We start from the raw sequence: 11,365 nt of genomic DNA, 5'->3' as shown, positions 1-11,365 counted from the left end.
CAATGTACGATGGAAAGCTGTATGTAGAGTCAAGTGCAAAAGTCTAGAGACCATAGAAAATGCAAAAAAACAACAACAAATTCTAGCACAGCTGAAATGTAAAATTGTATAAAAGCATGGCACTGGTCAAGTAGGTGCACGTGGGTAGTCTGCTTGATTTCCGCCTTTATGCCTAAGTTGAGAAGAAAAAAGAAATTTAACGGCAACTCTAGTCCTTAAACTTTTGCACTCGACTGTACCTTCACAGGATTTAAGCCACAAGAAACTTGTAGAGAAGCTTTCTTAAGGTAGATTTTACCTGGATAAACGAGAAGAAAGGGGGTTAACTGACGGGCCCCATTTTTATTAGTCGTATCATGATTTTACTTATGATTTTACCTGGATAGTGGCACAAGTTATGACGCATGCACTGACCATATTCCCTACTGGAATGTATTTTTATTAATCATAAAATTGCTTGAATTAATGAATGTGTCAAACCATACAAAGTATATAATTGGTGCATTTGGCTAGTGTTAATTGATAGGACTGAAACTGCGTATAACAAGGAAACAAGGTGATGCTAAGCACCACATTAATGACAGTACAGAAGATTACAGGCGTAATGCTAAGAGATAGGAAGGCAGCAGTGTGCATTAGTTCAGGCAGCTCATATTCTAGTTGAGAGAAAGTGGTGTTGGGCAAGTCATATAATGTGTGGGGCAGATAACCAGCAGTCTGTTAGAGTAATGGAATGTGTGCCTGGGAAAGGGAAACACATTTGAAGGCAGCAGAGGATTATCTTCTGCAGTGAGATTAGGAAATTTGCAGGCATAGGTTATAGTTAGCTTATACAAGGTGAGAAAAGTTGGAGGTTTTTGGGAGAGGCCTCCATCCTGCAGTCAGCATAAATAGGCTGCTGCTGCTGCTAGTGATGGTATGATTCAAGCCAAACAGCATTCTAGGTACCCCTATTCAATGTTGCACACTGATTTAGTTAAATGTGTATTGAGCCTTTGAACAGCTTTTGTGTAGTGTCTGAAAGAGTGATTTGATAGGGACCATATTGCATTAGGGCCATCAGTTGTCCGATAACTTGCACAGATCAAATTGTTTTGCTTGAGATGTAACACACATAACTTTTTATTGGTCTTTATGCTGCATGGAAGGGAGGTGCCTTTCATCAGTTTGTTCTTAATTTCAGTATTCTGTCTTGTTCAAGCAGGAACTGGGTAAGTGCTTTATAGACTTTCCTTTTTTCCCGGGACACTGACAGCAAATGTCGAATCAAGTTGCATTGTTAGATTGTCCTTCTGTAAACCTTACAACATTCCAATAGATGACTTAGTAGCAGAGAAAATTGTGGCTGGAGGAGCAAATCAATTCTTCTGCAAATCAAATCACCCCCACTGAACAGAATCCTAAGCGCCCACAAAGTGTTGACAAAGCAGTGTAAAAAGGTAGGCATCACTGTGATTCTCTGTGGAGAATTCCAGTTAAATTTTGCCACGCTGCATTTTTCTCATGTTGGAATGCAAGATATTGCTTTATTTTTGGAGATTCCAAAGTCACATGGTCTCTCAGCTCTAGTACGAGACTCACTTCTTTGCACCATCATTTTTCAACATTTTATTTGCTTTACTTTTGGCTAGGACTACAGCCTTTCGAAAAATCCTTGTGGTATAACTACTCCCTGGATGACCATATGGAGCCAACAGACAATCAAGCCAAGAAAAGCATCAGGGAAGTTAGCTGTAGTTGACATTGAAATGTAGAAAATAATAAAGAACAAGAAATGAAAGTAGACAGAAAGGATAATGTGTCACTGGTGGGAGCTGAACCCACAACCTCCGCATTTCGTGTGCATTGCACTACCAATTGTGCTACGGCTATCAAACCGTCCACTAACTTGAGTATTTACGTTTACTAGATCTAGCCCTAGGAGTGTTAACCAGCACCACTTAGAGCCACAGTGGGCGGATAGGGAACATCCTTTTTTGCCCAGTGGCGTCGCGTAACAGATGTTCTTAGGAGAGCGGGCACGTGGCTAATAGACTTTCCCATGCTACCTGATGACATCAAGACCGTTATTGCGACACTTTATCATTTCGTCCACTTACATTTTCCTATCTTTATTGTTTTCTACATTTCAATGTCAACTACAGTTAATTTCCCCGATGCTTTCCTTGGCTTCATTGTCTGTTGGCTTTATATGGTAATAACAAAAGTTGAGCCCCTCGGTTCCCCTTCTCTCGCTTTACAATTCAGATTCAGTGTATCACTAAAATTTTTGACAGATCCTGGTGAGGGGTGTCATAAAGCCTCAACGTAGGCTCTTTCAGTTCGTGTACAGCCTCTTGGATATTTAATAACTGCGCAAGCATCAACCGCATGGAATGTCGGCGCCTTATAACGGTGTGAAGCACTGAGGTTGGCCTAATTATGCACATGTGCAGAAGGTACTCTGCAGTGTGAGTATTGTCTGCTACACTGTTCACTTCAGTAGTGCACATGCCTTGTCTTTGTTATCTGTGAGGTCCCATTGTCCATAAACAATACCTCGTATGTCCTGATATAGTCCCTTTATTAATACTTTCTTTCATGTTAAATTCATGGTGTATGTGTGGGTCCAGTAATTTGGCAGAAAAATGTAAAGCGCATCGCAACTGATACATCTTAGTCGTGCACATGCTCGGCTTCGCATCTGTTTTAGAGTGCAGCTCCCAAGCTCCCGTTCCTGTGGCAAGCAGTGGTGGTGGCGGAGGCATAACTAAGGGAACTAGCACAGCGAAAGATGAAAGCGAATGCAGAGTGCAGTGGGGGATGAAAGAGGCGGGGATGAAAGCGGAGAGGAGGGTGCAGCAGAACCATGAGGCAGAAAGCAGAGAAGGATATAGCAAAAGCATGAAAAGAGAAGTGTGGTGCGGTGATGATGGCTACAAGATGGCATCAGAGTAGCGCACGTCATCTGGGAGGTCTGCTGGCGGCAGCTGCAGTGAATTGCTTCCATGCATCACCCATGTGCTGGCTCTCGCGATCTCCAGATTAGCAGGCAGTCGCACCACACTTCACTCCATTTGCAATGTGCCGCACGAGACAGATTGTCTGCATCAGCCAATATATAGCGAAATGAAAACACGTATAGATGTGCGCTCAAATTTTGCATTAGGTAGTGTCGTAATCGTAAGTGAATTTTTTTGTACACAGTATCATCATCATTTATTTATTTATTTGCCCTTAAGGGCCCCTGATGGGGCACTACATAAGGAGGGTAACAAATGGTAACCACGGGTCACAAAAATAAAACACATTAATACAGATTGCAAGAACTAGCAAACACATGAAAATGAAAGAGCCGATAAAAGGGCTTACTACTGGGGCTGTGGACAAAACTGGTGTAATAAAAACTGATTAACTTTTTCAGAATTTGTTTCATTGATGATACCATAAGGAAGTACATTCCAATCTGATATGGCAGTCGATTGGCAGAAACGATTTATTCAAAGGATTAGTTGAACCATGAATCCGTTGAACACTGTCACAATTAAACAGATGTCGTGATGATCTCATGGGCGGCAGAATTAGGCTCTCACGTAAATGAGGAAAACGATAATATATGTTATGAAAAAGGCAGACTTGCTATCTTACAACGGGATGCCAGGGAGGTTAGACCAATCAAAGCTTTGATGTTAGTAATGCTCAACCGAGAATCATATTTGGATGTTATAAAACGAGCAGCTTGATTTTGTGCTGTCTCTAACGCCTGGATTAAGTACTCTTGATAGGGGTTCCAGATAGGGGATGCGTATTCAAGTTTGGTACGGATTAAAGTTTCGTATGCAATTAGTCTAACCGTGGCCCAAGCAAACGTGAGTGATCGTCTGATGAAACCTAGTGATTTAGAAATGCTTGCAGAAAGGGACATGATGTGCTTTGACCAGCTTAGATTACTTGTTATTTCTATGCCTAGATATCTATAAGATTTCACTTGTGATCGCACGGTAGTGTTTAGCGTGTATGAGAAGTGTAGGTTAGTTAGATCTCTTACGAGACATGTGCATAAACTTACATTTTTATACATTTAACTGCATGAGTCAGGTCGAACACCAATTTTAGATTAAGGTTAAATCATCCTGCAGCAATGACTGATCGTTCATAGTAGAGATACGTCGGTAGAGAGCGCAATCATCCGCAAACAGACGAATGGATGATGAAATTTCAGCAGCAACGTCATTGATAAATATTAGGAACAGACCGCACAGATAACCCTGGCAGGGTGTGTGTCCTACAGAGGTGGGCCTCTTCGATTATCAGTCCCTGACAGTCCTGGACTGCTTGGGACTGCCGTGCTACATCCGATTTTGCTCGGACAGCTTCGAAAGCTCTGCCTACCAGTCCAAGAGCTGCCAGTATTGCATTAGTTTTTCGCGGATGGGAATTCACAGACTTCCCTGGACTCTTGAAGCTGTCTGCAGATTTTTGCTTGGACCAGTGCAAGCAAGTAGCGACAACAGCTGCCTGAAAAAGATGCGCATTGAGTTTGCCGCCATGTTGTGAAAGATGACGAGTGCTTCTGTGTAATTTCGCATTCCAGATGGCAAATATTATTACGATATGCTCAAGCGATGCTCAAGAAATGAGCCGCCGCGAGAACGACGACGAAGTTGGTCGGTGCGCTTGGCGCGAGCGAGTGTCAGCCTGGCTGCCTGGCTCCAGTGTAAATAGCCTGTAAATAGCCTCTTCTGTCTGTGTCTTTCCACACGCAACATTCTGGTGGAGGTCAGCCATCCCCGTCCTCACCACGGAACTCAGAAGTGGTCGGCACACCGAGCTTGTCACCATGCCTCCCGGTGACGCGCCCACCTCTGCAACGGCTTCGGCATGTCCCACTGCTCCAATCGTCACGGTCGCCCCACATCGCGACCCAGGTGTGTTCTCTGGCCTGGAGCGCCAGGATGTTGACGACTGGATCAAACTCTATGAACACGCCAGTGCTAATAACAGGTGGGACCCAACGATTATGCTCGCCAATGTCATCTTTTATCTCGGCGGCACGCCACGCGTGTGGCACCAAACGCATGACGACGAGATAACCAGTTGGGACAATTTCAAAGAGAAGCTACGGGAACTGTTCGGCGACCCCATTGGGCGCAAGGCTGCCGCGAGAAAGGCTCTTGCGTCTCGTGTTCAGTCACCTACGGAGCCGTACGTTTCCTACATCCTCGACGTCTTAGCTCTCTGCCGCAAAGCTGACGATGGTATGTCCGAAGCCGATAAAGTGTCACATATTCTAAAAGGCATCGCCGACGACGCTTTCAATTTGCTTGTTTTCGGCAACGTCTCGACTATCGACGCCATCATCAAAGAATGCCGTCGCCTTGAGCAAGCTAAGAGCCGCCGTATTACACACCACATCACACGGCTACCCAACACTGCTGCTACGTCGACATGTGAGGGTCGACCACGTCAGACCACCACCTCTGACGACGTCACCAGTATTGTTCACCGCGAACTCGAGGCCACCTGTTCGCCAGCTTTCTCCACGACGCCTCCCGATCCGCCAGCAACCACCATTGCGATGATCCAGGCCGTCGTCCGACAGGAATTTCAGAACATGGGTCTGAACTCTGTGTGTTCCACGTCTCAACCCAACGTTTCCCGGTTCTCTAGCGGCCCCCTTCGTCCTCGGCAGTCTTTCTCCGCCACATCTCGCCGCAACCCGTCCGATTGGCGTACCCCTGATGACCGGCCGATCTGCTTCCACTGCTGTCGCATCGGCCACGTCGCTCGTCACTGCCGCAATCGATGGCCACCAACTCCTCGGACATACACCGCCGCTTATTCTCGCACCGTTGGACCTTCCGTTCCCTATACCAGCCGCCATGGATCCACTGCCGCTGATGCTCCTGCTCCGAACCTTCGGTACAGCCGCTCGTCCTCACCTCGACGCCATCAGTCTCGTTCGCCCCAACCCCGTCGCTTCTCTTCGCCGCCTATCGCCTCCCGGATCCAGCCGGAAAACTAGGCACTGCAGCTTCTGGAGGTGAAGCTGCATTATCGACCCTGCCCTCAAATCCTCTGCTCACGTTACCCACGAACCGAAACCTTCTTGACGTTGACGTTGACGGCTATCCTGTCACGGCACTAATCGATACAGGAGCACATCTTTCAATTATGAGTGCTGCCTTCCGACGACGACTCAAAAAGCTCCTCACCCCAGCGTCGGCCCGCGTCGTACGCGTTGCGGATGGCGGTACTGTGCCTATCATCGGCATGTGTACAGCACGCGTCAGCATCGCCGGCCGCCACACTCCTGTCCTCTTCACTGTAATTGCTCATTGCCCCCACGACCTCATTCTCGGCCTCGATTTTCTCTCCGCACATTCTGCTCTTATTGACTGCTCTTCCGGTACCCTTCGCCTTGAGTTGCCGATGCTCGCAGAACCTTCTGACGCACCCCACTGCCGCTTACGTCGCACCGGTTTTCTTCGCCTGCAGCCAAAGTCAATAGCCTACATTGAACTGTTGTCTTTTCCACCAGTTCCTGATGGTGAGTACCTCGTCACTCCTCTGCCCGACATTCCAATAAGGTATGACGTTACAGTGCCTCACAGTATACTTAGTATTACTGGGAACCGCACTCGAATGCCTGTCTGTAACTTTGGATTGGCAAAGCGAATTCTACCGCAAGGTATTTGCCTTGCCACCGTTGATTGTCTCGACGACCAATACGTGGCAGCGTTATCGGCCGATGATTCTCACGAGCTTAGCAGGCCCCTCGCGCCAGCCTCGGGTGCCGATCCCAATATAAAGAAAATGGTTGCAACGGACCTGTCCTCGGCGCAGGCTGAAGAGCTTTGCCAAGTATTATCGTCCTACCGAGATATTTTCGACATCGACGATCGCCCTTTAGGCCAGACGCTCGCGGTCAAGCATCGTATTCTTACTGGCGATGCTACGCCTATTCACCGACGACCGTATCGAGTTTCTGCGTCGGAACGCCGAGTAATTCAAGATGAAGTCAACAAAATGCTCGATAAAAACATCATTGAGCCTTCTTCGAGTCCCTGGGCGTCACCTGTGGTGTTGGTTAAGAAGAAGGACGGCACGTGGCGCTTCTGTGTAGATTACCGTCACCTGAACAGCATTACAAAAAAGGACGTCTACCCGCTCCCACGTATAGACGACGCCCTTGACTGCTTGCACGGTTCCAGCTATTTCTCGTCTATTGATCTTCGTTCGGGATACTGGCAGATTGCTGTTGACGATATGGACCGCGAAAAAAACCGCGTTCATCACACCTGACGGCCTATACCAATTTAAAGTAATGCCGTTTGGATTATGCAACGCCCCTGCCACCTTCGAGCGTATGATGGACTCCTTGCTCCAAGGTTTCAAATGGTCCACATGCCTCTGCTACCTCGACGACGTCATCGTCTTCTCGCCAACGTTCGACACTCACCTTGAACGTCTCACAACTATACTTGATGTATTTCGAAAGGCGAAGCTGCAACTTAACTCGTCCAAATGTCGTTTTGGCCACCGGCAAATTACTCTTCTGGGCCATCTCGTTGATGCTTCCGGAGTACAGCCTGATCCCGACAAAACTTGCGCTGTCAGAGAGTTTCCGGTTCCGAAGACAGCCGCAGACGTTCAAAGTTTTGCAGGGCTATGCTCGTACTTTCGTCGTTTTATTCAAGATTTTGCGGCAATTGCTAGACCCCTCACTAATCTTTTGAAGAAAGGCGTACAATTCTCGTGGGGTACTGCAGAAGCCGCCGCCTTCTCTCGTCTCGTTACTCTTCTCTCCTCACCACCCATTCTCGCCCACTTCGACCCTGATGCCCCTACAGAATTGCGTACAGATGCCAGCGGTCATGGCGTAGGTGCCGTCTTAGCCCAGCGTCAGCGTGGCCAGGATCGCGTAATTGCTTATGCGAGCCGCCTCCTCACACCATCGGAGCGCAACTATTCCATTACGGAACGAGAATGCCTTGCTGTAGTCTGGGCGGTTGCAAAGTTCCGTCCTTACCTTTACGGTCGCCCTTTTTCCGTAGTAACTGACCATCATGCTCTCTGCTGCCTCTCTTCGCTAAAAGATCCTACAGGTCGGCTTGGTCGCTGGGCTTTGAGACTACAAGAATTTTCATATTCCGTGGTGTACAAGAGTGGCCGCCTGCACCAAGACGCTGACAGCTTGTCGCGTTACCCTGTTGACGACTCTGACTCCTCTGACTCCTCTGACTCTGACTCCTCTTCTTGCGTATTCTCTGTATCACAGCTGCTTCATTTCGCCGACGAGCAACGCCGTGACGCCTACATCAGAGCACTCATCGACCGTTTTGAGCACTCTCCGGCCGATGCTACTCTACGCCTATTCGTCCTCCGCGACGGTACTCTGTACCGTCGTAACCTTCATCCGGACGGCTCTGAGTTCCTACTTGTAATACCTAAACACCTCCGCTCCATCGTTATAGAAGAGCTCCACGACGCACCAACGGCAGGACATCTCGGCGTATCTCGAACCTATGACCGTGTACGTTGCCGTTTTTTCTGGCCTGGTCTTGCCCGTTCCGTACGACGTTACGTCGCCGCTTGTGAAGTTTGCCAACGACGCAAGAAGCCTTCCCAACTCCCCGCTGGTTACCTGCAGCCGCTCGACATTCCTGCCGAGCCCTTTCATCGTGTCGGCTTAGACCTTCTCGGCCCATTTCCGGAATCTACATCAGGAAACAAGTGGGTTGCAGTCGCGGTGGACTACGCGACCCGCTACGCCGTAACCCGTGCTCTTCCGACCAGTTGCGCAACTGATGTTGCGGACTTCCTCCTACATGATATTATTTTGATGCATGGTGCTCCGCGTCAATTGCTAACAGACCGTGGCCGTACGTTTTTGGCCAAAGTCATCGACGACATCATGCGTGCCTGCTCAATACGTCACAAATTTACCACCTCCTACCATCCCCAAACGAACGGCCTCACTGAGCGCTTGAACCGCACCCTTACAGACATGCTATCCAAATACGTTTCCGACGACCACCGTGACTGGGACCTGGCTCTACCTTACATTACCTTTGCATATAACTCTTCCCGTCTCGAAACTGCTGGCTTTTCCCCGTTTTACCTCTTGTATGGCCGCGAACCAACACTACCACTGGACACTGTGCTTCCGTCCGCCACAGCTTCAACTAGCGCTTATGCCCGTGATGCAATCGCCCATGCTGACCACGCTCGCCAACTTGCGCGCAGTCGTCTACAAGTGCCTCAAGACAAGCAGAAGCAACGCTGCGACCTCCGTCACCGTGATGTCCATTTTGTGCCCGGCAGCCTCGTGTTGCTTTGGTCACCTTCGCGTAAAGTTGGCCTATGTGAAAAACTCCTTTATTGTTACACAGGCCCATATCGCGTGCTCCGCAAAGTGACCGATGTCACCTATGAAATCGTTTTAGCCACGCCCACTACGTCCTCCGCTGTGACAACCAGGGACATCGTCCACGTCGCCCGACTCAAGCCCTACAACTCTCCACGCGCCTTGGATATTTAACAGCACCGTGACGGTGCTTTTGCCACCGGGGGGTAGTATTACGATATGCTCAAGCGATGCTCAAGAAATGAGCCGCCGCGAGAATGACGACGAAGTTGGTCGGTGCGCTTGGCGCGAGCGAGTGTCAGCCTGGCTGCCTGGCTCCAGTGTAAATAGCCTGTAAATAGCCTCTTCTGTCTGTGTCTTTCCACACGCAACAATATTATACACTCAGCTGTCGCGTCTGTTACATTGGTGCTTTGTGTGCCATCATGTGAGCTTTTCATGAACTGTCAAAATTCTGCAGCTTTAGTCTTCAACGTTTCTTTAAAGGGCCCCTTACCAGGCCACATTGCAAATTCTTGCTCTATGCTGGAGGTTGTTATCTGCCTTCTAAGGAATGTTCTACCGCAATAATATTTCAAATTAGTTCATTAATAGCAGAGATATAAATATATTGTTACGGTCAGTAATGTGGGAAGAAGAGGACGGTGATGGTGGCCTTGGAGACGACGAAGAAGAGTTTAGCGTTATCGCTGCTCTACGCTTGTTGGCTCACCCATTAAAAGTCATCTGTAAATAGACGCACGCTTCTTCCTTCCCGTAACATCATTGGTGGACGTGCGGAGTGATCATTTGCACAAGACGGAGCTCCGCAGCGGATGTAACCTGGCCGCCATGTCATCCGAAGGAGAGAGTTCAACCACGGCTCCGTCGTCGCCACCGACGGTCATCCTGGCCCAGCCTCGCGACCCTGGCATGTTTTCCGGGATCGACAACGTTGACGTCGATGACTGGTTGCAGAATTACAAACGGGTCGGCGCACACAACAGGTGGGATAACACGCTTATGCTGGCCAATATAATATTCCACCTCAAGAAAACAGCACTGGTCTGGTTCGAAACACACGAAGAAGAGATTACGAGTTGGGACCAGTGCAAGCAGAAGCTTAAAGATTTGTTCAGCAAGCCCGTAGGCCACCAACGTGCTGCGAAGAAGGACCTTGGGACCCCCGTGTACAGACGTCCACTGAATCTTACGTGGCGTATATCCAGGACGTCCTCGCTCTTTGCCGCAAAGTGGATAACAATATGGCAGAGGCAGACAAGGTCAGCCACGTTTTAAAAGGCATCGTGGACGACACGTTTAGCCTGCTTGTTTACAAGAACATAACAATGGTCAATGAGATCATTAACGAATGTGGCCGCATTGAAGATCCAAAGAGTCGCCGCATAGTTCAACAGTTTACGCGTCTACCTAATACCGCAGCTTCATCGACATGCGAAGACGGTTCTCCACCGCGGGAGCCCACCTCCTGCGAGAACGTCGTACGTATTGTTCGGCGAGAAATCGAAGCAGCGTCTTCTGCCACGCCAGTGACGCAGTGCTTTGACGATTCCCGCCCACTTGTGTCTCTCATTCAGTCGGTCATTCGCCAAGAACTTGCCAATGTGGGTCTTCCGTCCATCTGCTTCGCCAGCCGTCCTCACTTTGCTTCGTCTGCTGCCTCTGCCCCTGTTCACCAGAGCCAATACGGTCCATATCCGAGCTATCGCAACACGGCCGAATGGTGCACACATGACGATAGACCCATCTGCTTTTACTGTGGGCGTGTGGGCCACATCTCTCGCCACTGTCGAAGTTCCTGGCCAGCCCACTCTCGACCAAGCTTTCCCGCCTGCCACTGCTCCCCGCTGAATCATCGCCTGCCACCACTCTCCACCAAGGTTGAAGACGCACCTGACAACGCTCGAGCCACCGCGACCAGCCGCTCGCCATCACCACATAGTCGCCGCTCCCGTTCGCCCCAGCTGCGTTGCTCTCCATCCCCAGCTTACCATCGCCGCTCTCCGAGGGGAAACT

At 49.1% G+C, this 11,365-nt stretch overlaps 1 protein-coding gene across 1 annotated transcript in view; it reads left to right on the top strand.

Annotated features, from left to right (window-relative positions):
- The window catches only part of LOC126531745 (uncharacterized), a 51,240-nt gene that overhangs the window by 3,213 nt on the left and 36,662 nt on the right, over nucleotides 1-11,365 (top strand). The window contains exon 2 of the mRNA XM_050179452.3: nucleotides 1,184-1,211. Coding sequence (XP_050035409.1) covers nucleotides 1,184-1,211 — 28 coding nt within the window. The remainder of the gene's footprint in view (nucleotides 1-1,183; nucleotides 1,212-11,365) is intronic.

Source organism: Dermacentor andersoni, chromosome 5, assembly GCF_023375885.2.
Source record: "Dermacentor andersoni chromosome 5, qqDerAnde1_hic_scaffold, whole genome shotgun sequence".
Lineage (NCBI taxonomy): Eukaryota > Metazoa > Arthropoda > Arachnida > Ixodida > Ixodidae > Dermacentor > Dermacentor andersoni.
The sequence above is the reverse complement of the archived record's forward strand: the minus strand, read 5'-3'. Positions and strand labels throughout refer to the sequence as shown.